We start from the raw sequence: 23,226 nt of genomic DNA on the forward strand, positions 1-23,226 counted from the left end.
TTCTTTCTTCTGTGTTATCAAAGTAAACATTTCTCTTATAGGTAGTACGATGAATACTTCTTTGTAAAGGTCTAAAGTTGGATATTCGAATAAGAGTTGAAACACATGTATTTTTAGCCTCAAAGGAAGGGCTACTACAATGAACTCTGACTGTCCATCCAAGTGTGTTGTATTAAAAACAGAACACAACTTGAAGTAACAACAGTTTGACAACTTACACTATTGCATTTATTGGATCAGTATAATGTATGATTTAAAGAATGGAATGTTTCAATCTCATCATAGCCTGGATGCCAACACACGTGGTCACTTAGTGGAGATGTAAATGGTAACGATACTGTATAGGAACTATACTATGAGTGGAGGTGTAAATGGTAATGATACTGTATAGGAACTATACTATGAGTGGAGGTGTAAATGGTAATGATACTGTATAGGAACTATACTATGAGTGGAGGTGTAAATGGTAATGATACTGTATAGGAACTATACTATGAGTGGAGGTGTAAATGGTAATGATACTGTATAGGAACTATACTATGAGTGGAGGTGTAAATGGTAATGATACTGTATAGGAACTATACTATGAGTGGAGGTGTAAATGGTAATGATACTGTATAGGAACTATACTATGAGTGGAGATGTAAATGGTCATGATACTGTATAGGAACTATACTATGAGTGGAGGTGTAAATGGTAACGATACTGTATAGGAACTATACTATGAGTGGAGGTGTAAATGGTAATGATACTGTATAGGAACTATACTATGAGTGGAGGTGTAAATGGTAATGATACTGTATAGGAACTAGACTGTGAGTGGAGGTGTAAATGGTAATGATACTGTATAGGAACTAGACTGTGAGTGGAGGTGTAAATGGTAACAATACCGTATAGGAACTAGACTGTGAGTGGAGGTGTAAATGGTAGTGATACTGTATAGGAACGAGATTAATCTCATCACATTTATTATTCAGTTTTACATAAAGAGTAATGGACCATTGCGAAGTAAGCAATCCAGAAGGAAACAATCATGTATGATACAATTTCAGTGAAAACATTCTCATTCAGATAATATAATCTCAGCATTTAAAACAGTCATTACATTGTTCAGTTTTAAAACTTGGGAGAAAAACTGTGGATAAATGATTATTTTATCAAATTATCCTTGAAATCGGTAATAAAATCTTCATTTTTGGAAGCAGTCATTCAAATGTGAAACTGGGAAAAGAGTCGATATTCAGAACAAACAGAAACAAAATGGGGTGAGGCGAGGAGGGAATGAATAAAGCTCTTTACCTGGGCAACTTATGACCACAGCTTACTCCATTTGATATGTCAACCAGCTTCCTCTTTGTTTAAAAAAGTGTTAATACATTAGCAGCAGTCATCCCGTGTAGGAAGATGTGTTGTAGTACGTAACACCAGTCAGTACAGCAGACAGCAAAAATACAGACGATTGGCAATTTGTAATCGTCCAAAAAATTCTGAACTTCCCATCAAAATCATCAATAATATTATGTGAACTTACTTCTTTTGTGTAAAAGAAGAGTATCTAATCAAAATTATGTCCGAGTAGTGAATAAATTCGGCGTTTTTTTTACTCAAAATGTAAAAGTTCACGACAGCATACAAAGTCTGCAAACTACGACCGGAAAGTAAAGTGACTCCCTAAGTATGCGCAAATATGCAAAGTATTACATTTCGGTGTCATTTTTTGTCAATATACGCCACAAAATATTTTAGGGTAAATTAAAAAAATAAAAATGCAGAATAGCGTGAGTAGCGATAGTCCTTGAAGTCTACAGGCTGGGTGCACCAGGAAGATTAAGTATGTACTTTCAGGCTCTTCAAGGCCATAAGAAACGGTAAAACAAAAGCATTGTATAGCATAATGAGAACCGTAGAACCATATCTAATTCATTTATCTTTTAACGGTCACCATCTTGTAGTTTGGAGCCTGTAATGTCAAGTGCATAGTTCCTCTCATATCTGGAAGTGGAAACTCGTCATCAACTAGAAGTGTAAAGTTTTGCAATACACAGCTGAACACCAGGAATAACTCCATCTTTGCCAACTGTTCACCTAGACATACACGTGGTCCTGTAATCAAGAATAACAAATACATGTAGCTTTGCCTACTGATATACAAGAGAAGGTAGATGGTTTGATGGATTTTACGGGAATTGGATATGGATAGATTGACACATACATACAAACGTACGTACGCACACACACACACACACACACACACACACACATACACACGCACGCACGCACGCACACATACACACATACATACATACATACATACATACATACATACATACATACATACATACATACATACATACATACACACACACACACACACACACACACACACACACGGGTGGTTTTTTTTTTTACATAATACACCCCTAAACGGACATACAGACAAACTTGTACAATAAAAGTATAAAACCTGGGACTGTAGAAAAGGGAATTTGTAACGAGAAAGCCACTTACCAAGGCCAAAAGGAATATATATATCTGGTCTGGAGAATTTTCCCTCTGAGTCAATAAAGCGTTCAGGGTTGAATTGTTCAGGGTTTTCCCACAATTCTGGATCACGCAGGGCACTCCAGATATTGGGCCATATCATTGTATCTTTGGGGATGTCATACCCATATACCTGGGTATCATTCACAGTCCAACGTGGTACAGATAATGGAACTGTACTAGCCAAGCGCAGCACCTCAGTTATGGTAGCTTCTGTATAGGGTAGATTTACTCTGTCAGACATATTAGGTGGTCTATCCTTACCAACGACTCTATCTAATTCTTCTTGGACTTTCTTCTGTATGTCTGGATATTTTAGCATAAATAACCATCCCCACATCAGTGTTGTGTTTGTTGTCTCCGTCCCTGCAGCAAACATGTCAAGGATAAGAGAATATACGTAGTAATAGTGAAAAGGTAAACCCTTTACTCTGTTGACTGGTGGAGATGTTTCTGAAATCTCCTTTTCCCAATCCTTGGTGGTCTTTAGGAAGACGTCAGTGAAATCACGTATATTGTCAGGGTCAAAGGTATCATCATGTTCCTTGATAAAAGGTTCAATAACATCATACAGCGATTGGTTATGTCTAAGGTTTGCTTTCCCAAAGAGTAGGTCCATAAATATACCGGCTCCAGGAAACATGAAAACAAGTCCAGTATAAATCTGAGCTAATTTGAACATTGATTCCAATCCTCCCATACACTGCTTAAATCTGGGGTCTTCATACTCAAATCGCTCTCCTACAACGATTGAACATATCACATTGTAAATTGTGTTGTTCATGTGTTCCATTGGATCTAGCGCCCTTCCGTTGTGGTTTTCAAAAGCCTGCAACAGGTATTGAGATTCCTCCAAAATACGTCTTTCCATCGATGCTTTACCCATACCAAAAGTACGCAAGTAACTCAAGAACAATCGTCGTTTGAATTTCCACTTTGTGCCATTTGATAACACAACGCCTGAAAGCAAAATGAAGAAGACGGAATGTGTATAGTCATTGTACGAGTAACACGAAGTAAAGCACTTTCTCTATGTGTTACACTTGGTCGTTTATAGCATTCATAATACAATGAGTAACACTGAAGTAAAATGTGCCACTTTCTCTACGTGTTACACTCGTTTATAGCATTCACATTACAGCGAGTAACACAAAGTAAAGCACTTTAACTATGTGTTACACTCGTTATAGCATTCATTACAACCAGTAACAAGAAGTAAAGCACTTTCTCTATTTGTTACACTCGTTTATAGCATTCTTATTACATGTCTGTTTTGCAGACGAAATAAATCGCGTCTCAATTCTCACAATGCCCCTCTCCTTTTTAGGGACATCGACCCGTGTACAAATGTTGTAGGGTCTATGATTTATGACCTTAGGGCCAGGGTCAGCTATTGTTCCAATAAAACACGAGTCGTGCGGAGGTCGAGGTTGGGACCCTCAATGTTTTCGCTTTCAGTCAGGTTTCCATCCAATAGCCCAGAACGCACACAGTCACTAGGAATTGTTTATCGAGTAAGCTTTATCCTGCTTTAATATCGCTTGCCAGGAGTATATAGTATTCATTATTCAAATGGAGTGTGGATCGATATCTGACATACATACACGTATTGTGACATGGACCTCAGAGTCTGGACTGATCTCACAACCCTTGAAACATGTTTGTGATTGCAATAATTAAAAATAAAATTCTCCCTTACCATCATCAAGGGTTCCAATTTTTACATCAAAATTGGGTCTACCGACGAAATCGTCAGCTTTCTCTACCAAAGCCTGTCTGATAGCATCATAGCTGTTGAGCACCACGACCAATTGTGTCCCTAAACGTACTGTAAACACATCGCCGTAAATGGTAGCCATATCGCGGAGGGTACTGAAAGGTGTCGCGTTGGCAAGAGCGAAAACATTACCGAGTAGCGGAAGACCTCGTGGTCCAGGTGGCAGATTACGACGTTTGTTTGTAAATCGGTTGAATATCCAGTAAGATATCAAAAACACTATCACCGTTAGTAACACCGAACGAAGATCTAGCCATTTCTGAAGTGTTGAATATATCACACCAAACGACATTGCCCTCGACTGATATATAGTATCTAGTTTAGGACACTCGAAATCTCCTTAATCCGCTCAGCAATCTAAATACAGTATAAACTAGAGGAGGCAGTTAGTTGTCTCCCTAATGCTATCAGTCTAGTGCGGATGTCACGTATAATTTCGTTGATCATGTTATTGTCTTAAAATTAACCGCGCATGCGTGTTTGTGTCTACAAGGGCATAGGCCTATGCTTACATATGATACTATTGTATATAACATCCACTTGTTATTTTCACTTGATCGGATCTTACCATTACGTCACAACTGTTGACAAGTGTGGCAATATTATTATTATTATTATTTATTTATTTCAGACCAGCGGCCCATACAAATAAAAAGAAAAGAAAGAGAAAACACTAAAATGTAACACTGAAGTGAACCCCCCCCCTAGAAATTAAAGTCTAAAAAGTACAAAAAGCACTAGTAAAGAACCAACCTAAAGTGTTTCCAAAAGTTAGAATGGAAATAGGAATCAGAATGTACACAACTGTAAATAACAGTATTCTTGCTGTCCATTAAACGTTTACAAAATGTAAATAACAACTTTAATACGTTGCAATGAAGTAAAATTGAGGATATTCCTAATTACAAAATTATGACTGATACTAACATCACGTTTAAGATCAAAAATCAAACGCAACGCATTATGATAGGCCACTTTCAAGGTAGATATCTGAGTAGTCTCGCTGCCACTTTCCACTACACTCACTCTCGCGGCTTCGCCGCTCGGGGCTGGCCCACATGCCCCATTGTTTCCCGAAATATGTATCAGAATATTTCTATCAGAATACAATAACATGTCGATAATATATCGATATTATTGACGTATTTGGCCAACTATATATTATGAAAGGGGTAAAATTACAAGCTTGTTTCTGTGATTGGGCAGGTCCACTCACCGCGAAAGAAAACACTTTCGCGATGAGTGGACCTGCGCGATCACAGAAGCAAGTGTATTTTTTTGAATATTCCTAACAACTTCAATGTTTTGTATTATGACCATCCTTGAATAGAATATTAGCCCACAAGTGACTGTGACAATAACAACACAGTCAATATGTCATTAAGAAATAAACTCAAAGTTATCAAATAATGTAACATATACAAATACTTTAATTCATCACCTTGACATGGCACAAAATACAAACTCAAGAGTGGTACGCCGTTTAGGCCAAAAGTATTATTCTTACTCTGGCTGTGGCTTGTACTTGTCGGTTTTACAGACTCATTTGTGTTTTAACACAATTCCTTCACCTGGTGGAGGTTCTATGGTTTTAACCATGTATGTGTATGTGTATGTGTATGTGTATGTGTATGTGTATGTGTATGTGTATGTGTATGTGTATGTGTATGTGTATGTGTATGTGTATGTGTATGTGTATGTGTATGTGTATGTGTATGTGTATGTGTATGTGTACGTGTACGTGTATGTGTATGTGTATGTGTATGTGTATGTGTATGTGTACGTGTACGTGTATGGATACGTGTATGTGTATGTGTATGTGTAGTTTTTAGATGGAATCCACCTGGTGGAGGGTCTATGGTTTTAACCATGTGTGTGTATGTGTAGTTTTTAGATGGAATCCACACTTTTATTTCATGTTTGACTTTTAGCAATTTGAATATGCAGGTCAATTCTACAGTAGTTATGAATGTTTTCCTGATTTTTAAAACCTGTAAATCAACAATAATAATGTCAAATAAAATAAAAAACTTTGTTTGAAATAAACAATGTTTTAATAAAAGTGTGGATTCCATCGAATAAACTACTTTTGGCCGGTACATCTTACAATACGTTTACTGTGAAATGAGAATAGACACAATTTTTATATAAGCCACCAGGATAATGTGGAAATAACTTGATCAAATAGCATTGTTTGTCAGAATTTCAATTTGTATACTTTCTTGCCTGTTTAAGTAGTTAGATTAGAAGTACAATAATATGCACTATTCTGAAGAATTCCTTTTCTGCCCGAGTTTACTTGGAAAAAAATATCGTGGAAACTTGCATTTTGGGGCAAGGAATAGCACCAATCTGATTAAAATCCGATGTAGATGTCGGCTAATCGTTCATTGCTATTTTACCTTCAATTCGTTATTTTGCTTGATTTGACCTTCTTGGTACATGTTTACATTTTTTAGCCTGATCGTAGAGGAGGCGATCAGGCTAAAACATGTAAACATGCACCAAGAAGGTCAATTCAGGCAAAATAACGAAGGTAAAATAGCAATGAACGATTAGCCGACATCTACATCGGATTTTAATCAGATTGGGAATAAAATAAGCTCACACGTACGTAGGCTCTTTGTTTCAACAGATAAATCGAACGAAATATTTACAAAATTTACAAGTTTGTTGTTGTTGTAAATGTTGATTTGTAACCCAATCTAACTTTGATCTCTATTAATATCACTATGTATATTGAAGCTTTGTTGATGCATGCACATTGATGCAACCAACCACACTACCAACCTTCGACATTATCTTTCCAAGCGATACAACAGCGCCAATAGCGGTAACATTAGGTGAATAGCTAGACATTTCCCGCCATTTTAATTTTCAAAATGGCGGAGAAACGATGTGACAGACAGAGATGTATTAATATTAGTTGACGCGATGGTATTGTTGTTTAGAAAATTCTTTCTGTCTAGGTTAAAATTTAGCACTCTTTAAGGACTCAAGTACACCTGTACCTGTTTAAACTCCAGGAGTATGTCCTCTAAAGGACGTTTTCACACCGTGAATTGATATCAAGCGCCTCGCCGGAAGTCCATTTGTTGTCGAACACAACATAACAAGCAATATGATATCTATTCAAGGCAGGGTTCGTTATTCGGGTATTGACTGTGGGCAGATGAAATGGAAAGAAGGTGAACTGGCAGTGTTAGAAGATAAAGGTATTGCCTATTGTTGTATGAATCCTAACGTCGGATATCCAAAGAAATTCAAGGTAGGTTAAACGAGATGGACTTTATAATCGGTGATGTTTACGTCATACGAGTCCTATTTATTATCAAATTTGTGACTTGTCAGATGGGTATCTACCAATAGAATTCGACAAGTAAAGAGAACTCTGCCAGTATTAGAGAACTCTGCCAGTACGAGAACTTGGCCGGTAATGAAATGTAGACTAGTGTATGCATTAGTTCAATATCATTATCACAAACATGATGAACGAACAAACTTTTGAAGGCAAAATATACATATGCACTTACAATATATTGTAAGTTACATTGTAGATTTAGAATTAATTGGGCAGTTGGGATTTTCCCTTGCTATAGCCCCATCCCCGAGTGTTAGCCCCCCCCCCCTGCCCTAGTTCTTCTTCAAGATTAACCTTGTTTCAAGTGAAATTTACATTACATATGACATGACTGACAAGACCCATGCCCCAGTGAGTTCTATACAAAATTAATAATCATCCAGTGATGTCTTATTATTGTTGATATTTTCAAAGACAGAAATATGCAGTGACAACTTGTTTGTTATCTTCTTCTATCCATAGCTTAGTAACAACATTAAAAGTATATCAGAAGCCAAAGAAAACCGAAGGAAGATTATTATAGCATTGGTAGATGGTACACATATTCACTTGGACCATGCCAAACAACCAGATAGAGTTGGTCAATTGTCACAGTACCTTTATCAACTTAAATCAATGTCAAATAGCAAGGGTAAGTTTTATCATTATTATTAAATTTTATGTGGGGGGGGGGACACACAAGAACGCTCAAAATATCCCACAACTAAAAAAGATAGAAAAAAAATAAGAAAACACAAATACAGACTTTAGTGGATTTCAAAGACAGAATTTATAACACTACTATACTATGGACAGTACTCAGATTATAGTGGTCTATGAAATTGTCTGCTAGATAGCACTCTCCTTGGAATGGACAGTATTATAGTGGTCTATGAAATTGTCTGCTTGATAGCACTCTCCTTGGAATGGACAGTATTATAGTGGTCTATGAAATTGTCTGCTAGATAGCATTCTCCCTGGAATGGTTTGACTAGAGTGTTCAGAGACTCATAATACCTGCCTGTACTTTTCATATAGTAATGATAGAGACCAGAGCATTTTGGTCCGACTGTTATTAGAAAAAAATGAAGTAGTTGCAGTATAATTTTCATTTAACAATTTAAGAGAATGTTCAGAAATTATACAAGGTCTTGTTTTCACTATATTAATACAGGCAAACACCATTCTTACACTGTTCTTGTTTGTCAGTCCTTGGAAGGTTGTGATATGGGCAAATGTGTCTTGAGGATCGTATGGTAATTTGCCCAAAATGATGAGGACATATAATGTGATCAGAAGACACAAATGTACAAACTTTGGTTGTCAGAATGATTTCGAGTTCAGTGGATTTATTACTTTTTCTTTCTTACTGTCAAGTACTCAACAACATATGTTTTATTTTTATGACTAGGACGAAATATCAGACACTCTTCAGTAACACTAAACACATGCAAGACATCACCGGAATATAAGGTAAGAATTAAATGTGGTAAGATAGAAGAACAATCACTTCTAGATAAAGGCATTTAGTGACTTTGTTGCACTAATGGAGATTAATTCAATTGTAGAAAACACACTTCATGGAAGAAGATACTTTGAAAAACACAGCTGAATCAATGAAAGTATCTATGGAGAGTTTGTAGACTTCCAGCAAATCAGCTCTGATCTGTCTGGTTTCTAAAGTTGTCACATTCAATGTCCACAATCTGTCCTCATAACTCAGGTGGTTTACAGATATCCCGGGCCCCACATGAATCATCGACCGAGGTATGGAAATTAGTATTAATCCTCATTCTCCCAACCCATAGTTCCTTTTGTACAAATACTCCTTGGGAGAAAGAGGATTTTAATAAATATAAACATATTTCCTCTCTCTTTGTCTGAGATATCCAAACCTTAGACCTAAAAAAAATTGTTTGGTTCCGGTTACCCCTGATCCAACCTAGTTTTTCACTACCGACCATTAACCTTTCTTTTGCGTATTCGAGAAAAAATAAATAAAATTGTTAATATTGCGAAGTCTCGTGAGAAAAAGTGGATGTGCAAACTAACATCAACTTAAAAAGACAATCTAAAATTGTTCTTCCAATCTATAATGGCTATACATCTGGTGAGAAGAAACCAGTAACACAGAGACCATATGGAAAACAACTGAAAACATAACTACCTGAACTAGACACTCACATATGAAAAAAAATAAAAACAAATCTACCTACCCCACCTATTCTAAAATTGAACATAATCGAAATCACCCAAATTGTTCTTAAGGCCTTAGCAAAATACTGTTTTAATAACCAGTTTATGTACACTTGTATGTATGTGATGAAATGCAAAGCCCTCACACATTGACAAGCTGTATTTAATGGTTTTCAATGCCCATGTGGACTTTTATATTGTTTACTTTCAGGAGTCTAGCCATTCCAGACATTCTCCTCGAAGTTTAAGTTCCCCACGTAACTCTTTCACCCCAAAGAAAATCAACTCAACATACACATTATCCAATGCAACTCCATGTAGAGAGAAACCATCCCTAGGACTGGCTAATAGTACTGGAAAGTCCATCATTATTAGCGACGATGAACAGGAAAACCTGGATAAAGAAAATGAAGGAATTGTGAGGTGAGGTGACTTTTCCATGTCAGATATGTTTTGTATGTGTTGAAAGATAAGTGTTTGTGTGTGTGTGAGAGAGAGAGAGAGAGAGAGAGAGAGAGAGAGAGAGAGAGAGAGAGAGAGAGAGAGAGAGAGAGAGAGAGAGAGAGAGAGAGAGAGAGAGAGAGAGAGAGAGAGAGAGAGAGAGAGAGAGAGAGAGAGAGAGAGAGAGAGAGAGAGAGAGAGAGAGAGAGAGAGAGAGAGAGGGGGGGGGGAGGGGGGGAGGGAGTTTGTCGGAGTAATGATATAATTACTAATATCTCAAATGGTACCAGATTACAGTAGTCCATTGCCAGGGGCAACGTGGTGTAATACGCCATATTCCTGTTACCCACAATGCACATTGTAGCCACTGCATCCCCACACACATTCAAACCTGATCATGTTAGTCCATCGCCAGGGGCAACGTGATGTAATATGTCATATTCCTGTTACCCACAATGCACATTGTATCCCTTTTCAAAAGCAACATCACATTAGTGTCTTAATTTTACATTGATTGTGATGTTATATTTTAAACAAACAGATCCAATACACCAAGATCTGACAGGAAAGGTTTGTTTGAAAGAAAAACTGGAACCACAGGATCACAATTCCTGAGTGCTTTTGATGATAAGCAGAAAGCCTTTGATGAAAGGAAAATCAGTAGTAAGTACATTGTAAATGCTTAGTTCAGTGTATTTAGTAAGGAAAATCAGTAGTAAGTATATTGTAAATGCTTTGTTCAGTGTATTTAGTAAGTACATTGTAAATGCTTAGTTCAGTGTATTTAGTAAGGAAAATCAGTAGTAAGTACATTGTAAATGCTTAGTTCAGTGTATTTAGTAAGGAAAATCAGTAGTAAGTACATTGTAAATGCTTAGTTCAGTGTATTTAGTAAGGAAAATCAGTAGTAAGTACATTGTAAATGCTTAGTTCAGTGTATTTAGTAAGGAAAATCAGTAGTAAGTACATTGTAAATGCTTAGTTCAGTGTATTTAGTAAGTACATTGTAAATGCTTAGTTCAGTGTATTTAGTAAGGAAAATCAGTAGTAAGTACATTGTAAATGCTTAGTTCAGTGTATTTAGTAAGGAAAATCAGTAGTAAGTATATTGTAAATGCTTAGTTCAGTGTATTTAGTAAGGAAAATCAGTAGTAAGTATATTGTAAATGTTTAGTTCAGTGTATTTAGTAAGGTCTTGGAACCTTGGTAACAGGAAGGGGTAAATCTGTTAAAACTGGCATAGTCATTATACGTTTTGATACGTTTGTTGATTTAAATATTGAGGAAAAATTTCACTTCCTTAATGTACGATGTTCATGTCGTTTAGCTATATATGTGTATAATGCTTTTGAGAGAAGGAAAAAATGTTTCTTTCGATAAATATCGCCATAGATATGTTCTTTGTACTTTTCTCCTATGACAGTGTATGTAAGTTTATAAATGTTCTATTTGTTTAATTTGTTACTTACTATACAATACTATCATTTTCTGAGGGAAACCTTCTGTAAAATGACAGGGGAGTCAGGTAGATTTTACTTTGTTACTGCCTTTAACAAAAAAACCCATATATTTAGTGACCATACAATTGCAAATACTACTTCAGCTGCCAATCATTGTAGTTGTAATAATATTATAGGACATCAGTAGCATGATCACTGTTATGCCAATAATTGTAACTATAGTAACTACTTTTTTTCTCATGCCTAGTATCGTACTAGCCAGTGTGCATCTAAGCCAACCTGACAGACCATTGATACACACAACTTTTGTGTTCTCCTGTTCCTCATTGTGGTGACTCACAAAAGCCTTATTATTTTGACTCCAAAAAGAAAGTACTTTGTCTCTCATTGGACGCCACACTTGTAGTAGTTAGCTGTTGTATTATATATAATATGTACATGTCTTCTTTTTTTTTAAACGTAGCTCCCTTAATTAGTACTGGTACTGGGTTTTATAGTCGTGGCCAGCAAATGGTAAATTATGGACTCAGTAATTCATTTATGAGTTCAGCTAGGTAAGTGACCATGTAGTTGATTTATGTTCCACTAATTAATATCGTGATGGTGATACTTGGTGTGTGTGTGTGTGTGTGTGTGTGGGGGGGGGGGGAGGGGGGAGGTGTGTGTGTGTGTGTGTGTGTGTGTGTGTGTGTGTGTGTGTGTGTGTGTGTGCGCGTGCGTACGCGCACAAGATAGTGGGGGTTTTGTGTGTTTGGAGGGGTATGAAATACATCATTCCTATGTAACATAATACACAAAATGTAGACACCCCAGGTGTATAGATGTAGTGAGACTGATCAGAGTGGGTTCTTTGTTTAACTTTGCAAATTAATGTACAATTGTAGCTTTCTAAATAGCAATTTCTTTTCTTTTATTTCAGTTGTAAACATATTTTATTGATTTATTAAATGTAAGAAATGTTTAAATCTATCCACTTACATTTACTATATTGGAAAGCATTTGTTTTCTTTGGAATCATTTTGAAATAAGTAAACATCTGATTGTAACAACTAATAGATGATTGTCAAAATTGATTTACTTCCCAGAACTAACATTTCAAGTCCGGTAAAACGACAGCCAGGGTTTTTAAGTGATCCATCTCATTTGATAAAGAAACCAAGACTTGGAGAAAACTATGAAGGATGGCGATATAAAAACAATCTGACTCTGAGTAATCACTCACAAGTCAGTCTACTAGGGTAAGTAGTGTTGACATTTTACAGTTTGTTTGGAAGAAGTACCTTGTTAAAACCCCTCATTGAAAGTGGTATCAACCTAACTAAATTCTACCTTGTCAGACTGGAGAGGTAGCAGAGTTTCATGTTTGTTAAAAAGTGAACACATCCAGAATCTGTCCAGAAACTCTTGATTTAGGATACATCTAGAGCCTAGAGGTCTCATGAAATTGTAGTGAGATTCCCATGAACTTGTTCTATAATATGAGTGCAGTTTGTCATGATGTGGTTGGGAAATTCCATTTATAGATGGAGGGTGGGGGGTGGGGGTAAAATTATCAAAGAATTCCATAACCATGTACATAATTTTAGTTGGGAACGCTGGTAAAATAGCTGGGGAACTCGAGCAGATTTTACCCACTTGTCATCCTTTATAAAAACACTGGAGTGATCATGAAACCGTTGAATTTACACGCCTATCTCAAAAAACTGAAATGCCACGGAAAGTCTTTATTTTCTGCACTTATTCCCCTCTTTGTACATATAGTCATAGTTACCCCAAACAATATTACATGATATCTTGTTTTCCAAAAATATACCATGTATTAGAGGGGCTAACTTTTAATCTTTTTTTTTTTTTTGTTCACCAGATTCTCTAACCTTGGTAATACCTGCTATATGAATGCTATATTACAATCTCTGTTTGGATTGGAAACATTTGTAACTGATATTTTAAACTTTGAACTCATCAAGAAAGTTCCTAAACAAAGTCTGTACAAGTAAGTCACCTTTACATTCTCAATTTGGACTTGCAACTGATATACTAAACTTTGAACTCATCAATAATGAGATATGGTACATTTATAGAGAAATCTATGTGTTTTAACAGCACAATTGAATGTAAGGTTCTGGAGATAGTAAATTGTCTCTCTGTGTGTATGCTACAATACTATTTTATGTTATATTTGAAATAGATGTTTAACTCATCTGCTACATGTAAAGAGGGCTGGTAGGTCCATGCAGTGGGAACAGAAGCGAGATCTTCTCAAGAAAGTGAAAAATGCAATATCTTCTAGTGCTGAGAGATTCTCTGGATTTCTACAGCATGTAAGTATAACACAGAGTGACTATGTACTGATTTATGGTGTAGTATACCGTACTCAAGCCAAGATATTGTCTTTGAACAGAAAATATGGAATGTATACCCTGATTGCTGTATGTCATGACAATCTGTGTCTACGTCAAAGGTTTTGTGTTGCTCGAAATATGGGTGAAAAAGTTTCAAATTGCAATTATTTTTCACGATTTTTCATAAATTGTGCTTAAGGAGATATAATTATATTAATTCCCCAATATTTTACTTCATTCAGCTGGAAAGTACATGTGACCCAAGGGTTAGTCACTACTCGTCTAGCTACTCGTAATGACTAGGCCCCTTAGGTCATTCGTATTTTCTTCAGTTGAGCAAGGAAAAATATTGGGGAGTAATATCTCATTGTTTTTCACAGTACATGTATAACACCAAAGGTGAAAAAAGGATACATAGAGGTTTTACTTTGTAACTATTATATGCCTATTGCCTGGCTATCAGGGCACTAGTATATGTATATTACCCTGACGGCTGTTATGCAGCGATATTAGAGCCCTTGGGGTAGCATCACATCTACTACAGGTACTAGTGTCTGAAAAAAACAGACAATACGTGGTTTATAACATATCTTATTCACAGGGACATATTCTTTCCACAGTCAAAGCAAATCATTGAATCAATGACTATTGCCCTAGGGAATATAGAAGACAACTAATGCCTTGATCTATGCAAATTGAGGTCATTATGGGTCACCATACCGTGTGACCTAATTTAAGCCAATCACTGAAAAGAAAATCTCTTCACTCCTCTTTAATAGGATGCCCATGAATTCTTGAACCAATGCCTTGATCAACTGAAAGAAGATGTAGAGAAAGTGAACAAAGGTTCACGGTCCAATTCTCCTAAATCGGAGAATACAGAAAATATTCCAGAGAGAGAGGTACCCGAGAGGGCGGACATCACATCAGATACCTTCACTTGTCCTGTTACTCTTAACTTTGAATTTGAGGTATTACATGTCATAACATGTAATAGTTGCAATGAAGTTGTTACGAAGTCAGAGAGATTCTATGATTTATCACTAGATATGCCAAGAAGAAAGTAAGTAAAAGAATGGTGTACTAATCAGATTTCTAGTCATGCACAAACAACAAAACTTGGCTGTGTTAACAATTAAATGTTTTAAGCAGACTTTCTCAATGAATGTGCTGTAACTTGAAGTCTAGTGAAAATATTAATTAGTTCAAGAGCCATCTCTGAAACTCTAGATATTACTTAGGTTTCTTTATTTCTTTATCTCTCTTTTTTGGGGAAACAACCCTTATTTTAGTGCCCTCCCATGTCCGTGTTCACCAATCACCCAGAATTTATGGTGAATGCTCCAAACAGCACTTTTGTAGGTTTAGTAGAATGTGACAGTGAGATCAGTATTACTTGGGTTCTCAAAAAATAGCCGTGGTTCCCCAGACACTATTCTGCTACCTTCTAAAGGGCTGTGAAACAGCTGTGAATTCTTAACTGCATGCTTTGGAATGGTGCTGTCGCTCATTGATGTTTAATTATTTCTCCTTTGTTTTAAAACACAGAGATTCATCGATAGCGAAATCTATACAGGATGCGATCGATCAGTTCTTTAGAGATGAGAAGATTGAATACGAGTGCAATGAATGTCATAGTAAACAATCGACTGTTACTCACAAGTTTACTAAATTACCAAGGTAACTATAAAACTTGTAGTTTTAATTTTAAAGACAGATGATTGTTATGTCATATGCTAATGATCTGTTCATTCTTATTCAGAAACTACCTAGATACCTACAATCGTGTTTTCTCTTTTCTACATAGTTTTCACAGATATCAGATATCAAAAATTGTGTTTTCTTCTAGATAATCATCAGAGTTTTTTGTTGACATTTTCTCTTTTCTAGAATACTGGTGCTACACTTAAAGAGATATAGTTACAATATATCGGCATTAAAGAATACCAAGTTAGGGGAGAGTATCGATATTCCAAAATATCTCACACTGTCACTACACTGTACAGGAGAAACTGTTCCACCGTTCTTGACAGAGAAAAAGCCAAATATTATGAGGTATGTTGCCATAGCAACAAGTTTACTGTACATTTTATTATATGTGTGTCAATATCCTAGCCAGTCTTCCCACTAAGGCTTGTTTGCGTGCTTCTTGTGCAAGGTCTCCGTCTGCTTTCGCAGTCAAATTTCATGTTTTGTGCAACCTTATATCCAAGTATCAAGAATGAAACAGAAAACAGATACAAATAAAGTATAATTAATGATGGAATGAAAGGTTGTCATAGAGTATTATTTTTCTCTTTTCAACATCCATATATATCCATATTGCAAATGAACATGATTTTGCTTCCTGCTTTTGGCTGAAATTAGACAGCATTGTTTATGATATGATAATCATGTTTACATTGTACTATTCCAATCACCTCATTGGTTCTAATCACATGGTGATGTTATTGATGTCATTTCACAGCATGCTATGTGATCATCCATTTCATGCCATGATTTCTTTGCAACCATTTGAAAAACATTGTTAGCTTGTTTCTCTTCAGTGTTAAAGTTTTATGCAACCATTTCTTTATAGTCCGTCTAAACAAGAGAAGTGCTGGGGTACTCAGGAAGATCAAGATACAAAAACATTGACAGCCAGGAAGCGATTGTATAATGATTCAACAGTGTAAGTTTCTTGTAATTTCCTAGTTTTTCAGCTCTACACTGTCATGTATTTATAAACAAACAAGCAAAGTTGCACACATTTGAACAAAAACTATGAGATCATTTTGTTCTAATTGTTTTACATTTTAACAATATGTATCTATGTGATTGGTATGTATGCATGCATGTCTCTGTTTATGTGTATGTATGTATGTGTATGTGTGTGTGTGTGTGTGTATGTATGTATGTGTGTATGTATGTATGTATGTATGTATGTATGTATGTATGTATGTATGTATGTCGGTTTGTTGGTTGTGTAATTTAATTGCTTCTGTGATAAATGATTGCTTATAGTGTTATGGTGGTGTAAATGCTATGTATTTACACGATGTTAAACAGTGATAACCATTTTTTTTCTCAAACAATTCCACTTACTTCTGTTATTACCTTATTCTTTGACAGGTCAGAATCTAATAAATCTAATTTCAAGTTCAAAAAAATCAAGAAAGTACAAGACTCTGATTCTGAGGATGAAGAAGTCTGTAGGTTTAGTAATAAAGGCAATGATGTAACTTCACCAAATCAAAAATCTGAAGACAAAGATATCGAAAATGATTTCAAACCTCTAGAAGAATTAACAGAGGAAGAACAGCTTGCCAAAGCGATAGAGATGAGTGAACAGGTTACTGAGAAGAGATCTTTAAGTTTTGAGGAGTTAACTTGTATGACAGAAGAGGAACAGTTGGCTAAAGCTATGGAACTTAGCAAGCAAGAAAGCTTTGTTAGTAGTAGTGATGAAGGTACAACTGAAGGAACTGCTGATGTGTCCAAAAATGGGCGTGGGATAACTGATGAAACTGCCGACGTTTTGGAAAATGCAAGTGAAACTACTGAAATTAATAACAGAGATACTGTAGATGGAATATTGACAGTGCACTGTCAACAGAACACTACAGATAAACAAATACACTCATCATCACAGACACAGTCTGACAACTCAAAGATTCTGTGTGATTCTATGAATAAAAACAGAACAGATATATCGACAGATGTAACATGCACAAACACTGAAATGAAATCCACTGTCAGCACATCAAAATGTGCCAATGCAATAAGTACGAGTTTAAAAAATGACAACTGTAGAACTGAGGAGAGTAAAGAAATAAAACCTGTATGTGGAGATGAAGGAGATGTTATAGATCTAACAGATATGCCAGAACCAAAATCAGTTAGCAGTCCAACTGTTAATTCTGATCGTCAACATTCTCAGGAACTGAACACTAACTTGAGTAATGCTAGTAATTCAACAACACAGGGAAGCCCTACCAAGAAAACCCATCCACTGTTTGAGAAAGTCAAAATGAGTGCTGAGAAATGTAAACAGTATACATATAATAAAATAAAAGAAGTCTTCAGTCCTGCAAAGGAAAATAGGATTCCTTTAATACAGGAAAATTCAAATGATAATAGAATGGAGAAAACGAGTCAAGGTAAGTCGAGTGTTTGTTTGTCATTTCTTGTCTATTTCCTTGCATTGATGTCGCTTTTAAAAGTAGCTGGTATAATGAGAACAGTAAGTGATTGAATCTAGGATTGACTATAAATCTTTTCTCTTTTTTTTGTATTTAGTAATGTTATTATTGGGCTTAATATCATAACTAGGCAAAGCCCATAAGCCTGCGCAGGGTAGATTCATTTGTGACCGGCTGCCTCATGATGATATTGTAATAGCGCGCTCCATGTGGAGAATGCACATATTATATAGAACGCGCATGCAGAGTTATTGCACCGCCATGCATCCTTGGGTAAAACCACCAAAAAAAAAAATTGCATAGTATATAGGACATGCATGCATACTAGTCGTTGAGTCGTTACGTGAGCTTTTACAAAAATATGTTTTCATGAATGAATTTTTTTTACATGTAATGTTAGTTCACTCTTTGGTATATTTCACAGATCCACAAGATGGTGTATATAATGTTGGCACTGATGAACCAGAATGTATTGGTGCACCAAATTTTTACAATGACGATTATGACAATGACAAAGAAGACAAAGACTTGGCAGCTGCGATATCAGCAAGTATGAAAGACCAAGAAGTATTAGAACAAGAAGATGAAGACATCAAACGTGCCAAAGCACTCAGTTTACAAGGTATGTTACATAAGTTATTTCTGTTGACTCCCATCATGCAATAGCCCATAGCAAAAATACCCTATAAAACTTGGCGTTTTTATGAAATCACAAGTAATTTAAGGTGATGTAGAATGATGAAATAACTCCAGAACCCATAATTTATGAAAGTAGTGAGTTGATTTCCTGGCGTGGTATCCCCTTTCGGTTTAATTTCAACAGTGTCTCTCACTATTGTAGTGTATGTAGAGACAAACTTATATTATCTATTAGGAAACTGAGTGTACTGTAGTAATCTATCAATATCTGTGTAAACATAGCCAGCTGAACAAAGAATGGATCTAATGTAATTCCTGTTTTTTGCAGATTTCGAGAATAACTTTTATGACAATGATTTGATGATGGTTTCTGATGGTGAACAAGAAGTCGACTATAGTAAAGAAGATTTAGAAACACTGAAATTAAATGAGGAAGTGAGTTCAATTGGACCTAAATTATCTGTTTGCTTGTAGTTATAATAATTAAATAAACCAAATTGACTTGGTTTCTAGTAAATTATGTAATTTCACCTGACAACTTTACAAGGCATTCTAAAGGTTAAAGTCTTATTTTTCATGACAGGATGGAAATCTTCCATTCTCCTACCAACTGATAACTGATAAGTGTTGTATTTTTCATGACAGGATGGTAATCTTCCTTTCTCCTACCAACTGATAAATGTTGTATATTTCATGACAGGATGGAAATCTTCCATTCTCCTACCAACTGATAAGTGTTGTATTTTTCATGACAGGATGGAAATCTTCCTTTCTCCTACCAACTGATAAGTGTTGTATTTTTCATGACAGGATGGAAATCTTCCTTTCTCCTACCAACTGATAAGTGTTGTTAGTCACATTGGAAGTTCATCATCGATGGGTCATTACATAAGTGATGTGTACGATGTCAAAAAGAAAACCTGGCTTAGTTACGATGATACTGAAGTTGATAAAACTGATGAACAAACAGTGCGTACAAGGAGACGAAGAACGGGATATATATTTTTTTATCGCAGCAAGTAAGTTTAAACTTGTCAGTGTTCTGTGGAAACTTGCTAATAAAGTGAGGATACATACATACATACATACATACATACATACATACATACATACATACATACATATATGCATGCATGCATGCATACATACATACATACATAACAGACAGACAAACCTTGACTTTAGCCCTATGTACTCACACTTTATGCTTTATTGTAGAATCAATCTCATAGATACATATTGTCAATTTGGTAAAGGTTGCAAAAGATTTGGATAGATTATATAATTATTTTGGTGTGAAATCTTGGGAGAATAAACCTGGGATACTTAAGTAGCGGTAAATTGAATAAACTGCTGAAATTTTTAATATCTGAGCTTGTGATTAACAGATTTCAAATAATAATTTATAGTACGCATTATTTTGTATTCAGTCAAATAGAGAAAAAATAGTTGCTGTGTGAATAATTATCAAGATATTCAGATGTTTCCCTTTGGTTTGCAAAGACAATTCTTGTAAGCATTCATGTTAACAGTTTTATACATATAGATGAAGGTAATTCTTACAAGGAGTTTCACTTAATTTTAAAATAGATGGAGAAATGTCAGAAATAGGAAGCTAGTTCTCATCATTACAAAACGGCCTTCGACCAACTTTTCATGTCAGTTCTCCGCAATTCTGTTGATATTCTGAGAACAGTAGATGGAGAAATGAGAATAGTAGGTGGGTAGTTTGTCCAGCTACCGGCATCTAAAAACATCCCTGCTTATCCATGATGACTTTTCACATACTTTGTTGCATAGCTAAAACTCCTTACACCAGTTGATATGACTTCAAGCTGACTTGAGTTGGTAGAGTGTTTGCAGAAGAGTTCATGTATGCCTAATTTTCTATTTTTTCAGAGACCTTTTTGATGATTTACCCAGGGAGCAGGAAGTCCCACATGGCAGACATTCCTTGCCAAGATAGATGGCAGATATTCCTTGCCAAGATAGATGTAAAGAATTCATGTACTCATTATACAGCAGTAAAATGAAGTGATAATAAATTCTTTCTGACGTATCAGCGTTGTTTTTCCTTAAAACCTCGGGACCTCCTGTAAACTTTCCTTTCCAAACTCAAAACTTATACTGTGCTTTCTTTAGTTTCTATCACAGTTTTGGGAATACCAAAACTTGTTTAAAGTTTACATACTGTGGTCAGATGCTTTTGAGCACTGGATTCACTTCACCTGAATACACACAAACACTTTTTCTGCAGAAAAAAGTCCTGTTAACCTACTTTATGAGTTGTCATATTTCTATATTCAGCTGTTGTGAACGTTGTCAATAGTTGCAATGAATATAGTAGACTGACTAGATTCCCCTTCCATTTTCTGCTAAATTAAAGTGCCTGTGATGTCCAAAATTGCTATTTTACCAAAATATTTTTTCCAAACATTCATAGTCTACTTTCCCCTTTCACTGTCTGCTAAATTAAAGAGTGTGATGTCCAAATATGCTATACTGCCAAAATTTTCCATATGTGCTGAAATAAGTATTTTTACAGTATAATACCCATGAAGTCTTTTTTTTATTATGAGTTATTTTAGGAGAATATTCCCTGTTTATGTTGTTTCATGGATTTTGTGTTTGACATAATGTATGTGATTTAAATAGAACATTATTACTTTGTGCAATGGGTATTACAAGTGAAGACATTATTACATTCGTGAATGAAATTACACAGGGTTTCTGCTGAGCCAGAGGGCTGTCCCAACCACTCATAAATATGCATGCTCATTTGCATATTGTAATATTCATGAGATAAAGTTAGCAGCAGGCAGAACCCTGGAGATACTACAGAGCATTCTCGCAAACCAGTTTTTATTTCTTCCACTACACTTCGAAATAGTAGGGACCAGCTCGTTAAGAATGGTTGTGGTTTGCGACGATGTACCAGAGAAAGTAAATATATGAATTAAGATTATAAGTTTCAACTCGCCTTGTGTCAATACAAAGACAGCAATACTGATATTAGTTCAAGATTTAAATACTATGGAATATTGTTGAATACTATATTTTCAAAGGATTTTATTTTCACTCAAAAGTATAGGCTGTTTTGCCTGGACCTTATTTTTTAATGATTTAGGAAGGAATGTGTGGTATCTATGAATATAAAATATTTTCAAGTGAATTTTTTTAGAAGAAAAGTATATCATCAAAAAGAAGTGAAGATAAATTCCAAGTTAAAATTTAGTATTTTACAGTATTCGATTACAGAGTAATATCTACCATATATAATAAAGATAAGTTTAATATAATTATGGTTTTTGAAGAGAGGTAGGAATGTAATTCTTCGTGTCAGTGCAGTAATGTCTTATCTGCCTATACACACCGCGTCAGTGCAGTAAGGTCGTATCTGCCTATACAATTGCATAGCAGATATGACCTTACTGCACTGATGCAAAGAATTATGGACCTAATATCTGTTGTGTTAAATTGTGCTAAAAATATGAATATAGACATGGAAATAATTCATGTTATGTTGTCAGAACTGGGATTAGGTTTTATGAAGTTATGTTCCAACATTGTCATTATTAATGAGTTAGTTAAGTTATGTTTGTTATTGTTTTCTGCAGCTGTACTTGAAAATACAAGTGTAGCAGAAATCACTGTAGGAGTGCAAATACCATGGGTACATACTCTTGCACTGATGTTTCATTTGGTTCTGTTATTATTATGTGTATGTTTGAAACAATAATGTCATGAAAACATAACTGCAGTCATTTGATTTTTGTGTATTAATGAAACACTTGCATATCATTTGCATACAGGTATGCAGTAATGTTGGTATAGCACTGCAGTTAAAATACTACCAATATGTCTGAATACTGAGACAAGTGATTCAATGGTATATATGTAGTAATTGATATTACATTCTGAAATAATCTTAACTGAAATTATGATGGCAAGAGAATCTGATTCAGTATTTATTAATTATGAAAAATGTGAAAAATTATACTTTTATTTGTAACGGTTTCAATTGTGATGTCAGACAAACTTTAGTTTAGAAACAATTCAACAACAAACAAATTTGGGGTCACATGAGGTCATGCAATTGGTCTAGGGTCACACAGGTTGTCATTAGAGAGGATATCTTTGCCTTGAATCGTTACTCTGTGTCTGACTATTTCTGGTGATGTTCACCACAATCAATCTGTAAACGGAGAGATTTATGACGATTAACATAATATGTAAAAACTGACTCTCAATGATAATAAATATTTGATTCATATAGCAATCGTAAAATGTAGTGTAATGTTTCTTTAAT

General features: G+C 35.4%; 2 protein-coding genes across 2 annotated transcripts; one reads left to right on the forward strand and one right to left on the reverse strand.

Annotated features, from left to right (window-relative positions):
* Nucleotides 1-933: 933 nt before the first annotated feature.
* LOC144450483 (cytochrome P450 2B4-like) lies at nt 934-4,715 on the reverse strand. Its single transcript, XM_078141105.1, has 3 exons — nt 4,241-4,715; nt 2,509-3,501; nt 934-2,103 (listed from the first exon to the last, which is right to left on the reverse strand). The coding sequence occupies exons 1-3, from the start codon at nt 4,608-4,610 to the stop codon at nt 1,925-1,927; spliced, it is 1,542 nt and encodes a 513-aa protein (XP_077997231.1). The 5' UTR covers nt 4,611-4,715; the 3' UTR covers nt 934-1,924.
* Nucleotides 4,716-7,230: 2,515 nt separating this feature from the next.
* On the forward strand, nt 7,231-23,087 carry LOC144450735 (ubiquitin carboxyl-terminal hydrolase 37-like). Its single transcript, XM_078141429.1, has 18 exons — nt 7,231-7,586; nt 8,142-8,310; nt 9,070-9,131; nt 10,066-10,277; nt 10,837-10,958; nt 12,219-12,309; nt 12,841-12,993; nt 13,620-13,748; nt 13,944-14,076; nt 14,877-15,160; nt 15,646-15,777; nt 15,988-16,152; nt 16,676-16,768; nt 17,209-18,236; nt 18,703-18,900; nt 19,246-19,352; nt 19,728-19,936; nt 20,817-23,087. The coding sequence occupies exons 1-18, from the start codon at nt 7,440-7,442 to the stop codon at nt 20,881-20,883; spliced, it is 3,501 nt and encodes a 1,166-aa protein (XP_077997555.1). The 5' UTR covers nt 7,231-7,439; the 3' UTR covers nt 20,884-23,087.
* Nucleotides 23,088-23,226: the final 139 nt, after the last annotated feature.

The sequence above is a fragment of the Glandiceps talaboti genome, chromosome 20 (genome assembly GCF_964340395.1).
Source record: "Glandiceps talaboti chromosome 20, keGlaTala1.1, whole genome shotgun sequence".
NCBI lineage: Eukaryota > Metazoa > Hemichordata > Enteropneusta > Spengelidae > Glandiceps > Glandiceps talaboti.

Bases quoted from the DNA above. Each gene is read 5' to 3' on its own strand.
- LOC144450483 (XM_078141105.1), bottom strand. From the start codon at position 4,610: ATGTCGTTTGGTGTGATATATTCAACACTTCAGAAATGGCTAGATCTT. The intron at 3,502-4,240 runs GTAAGGGAGAAT...TTTTGCTTTCAG, and splicing joins AATTGGAACCCTTGATGATG to GCGTTGTGTTATCAAATGGC. The intron at 2,104-2,508 runs GTAAGTGGCTTT...TCTTGATTACAG, and splicing joins ATATATTCCTTTTGGCCTTG to GACCACGTGTATGTCTAGGT.
- LOC144450735 (XM_078141429.1), top strand. From the start codon at position 7,440: ATGATATCTATTCAAGGCAGGGTTCGTTATTCGGGTATTGACTGTGGG. The intron at 7,587-8,141 runs GTAGGTTAAACG...TTCTATCCATAG, and splicing joins GATATCCAAAGAAATTCAAG to CTTAGTAACAACATTAAAAG. The intron at 9,132-10,065 runs GTAAGAATTAAA...GTTTACTTTCAG, and splicing joins AGACATCACCGGAATATAAG to GAGTCTAGCCATTCCAGACA.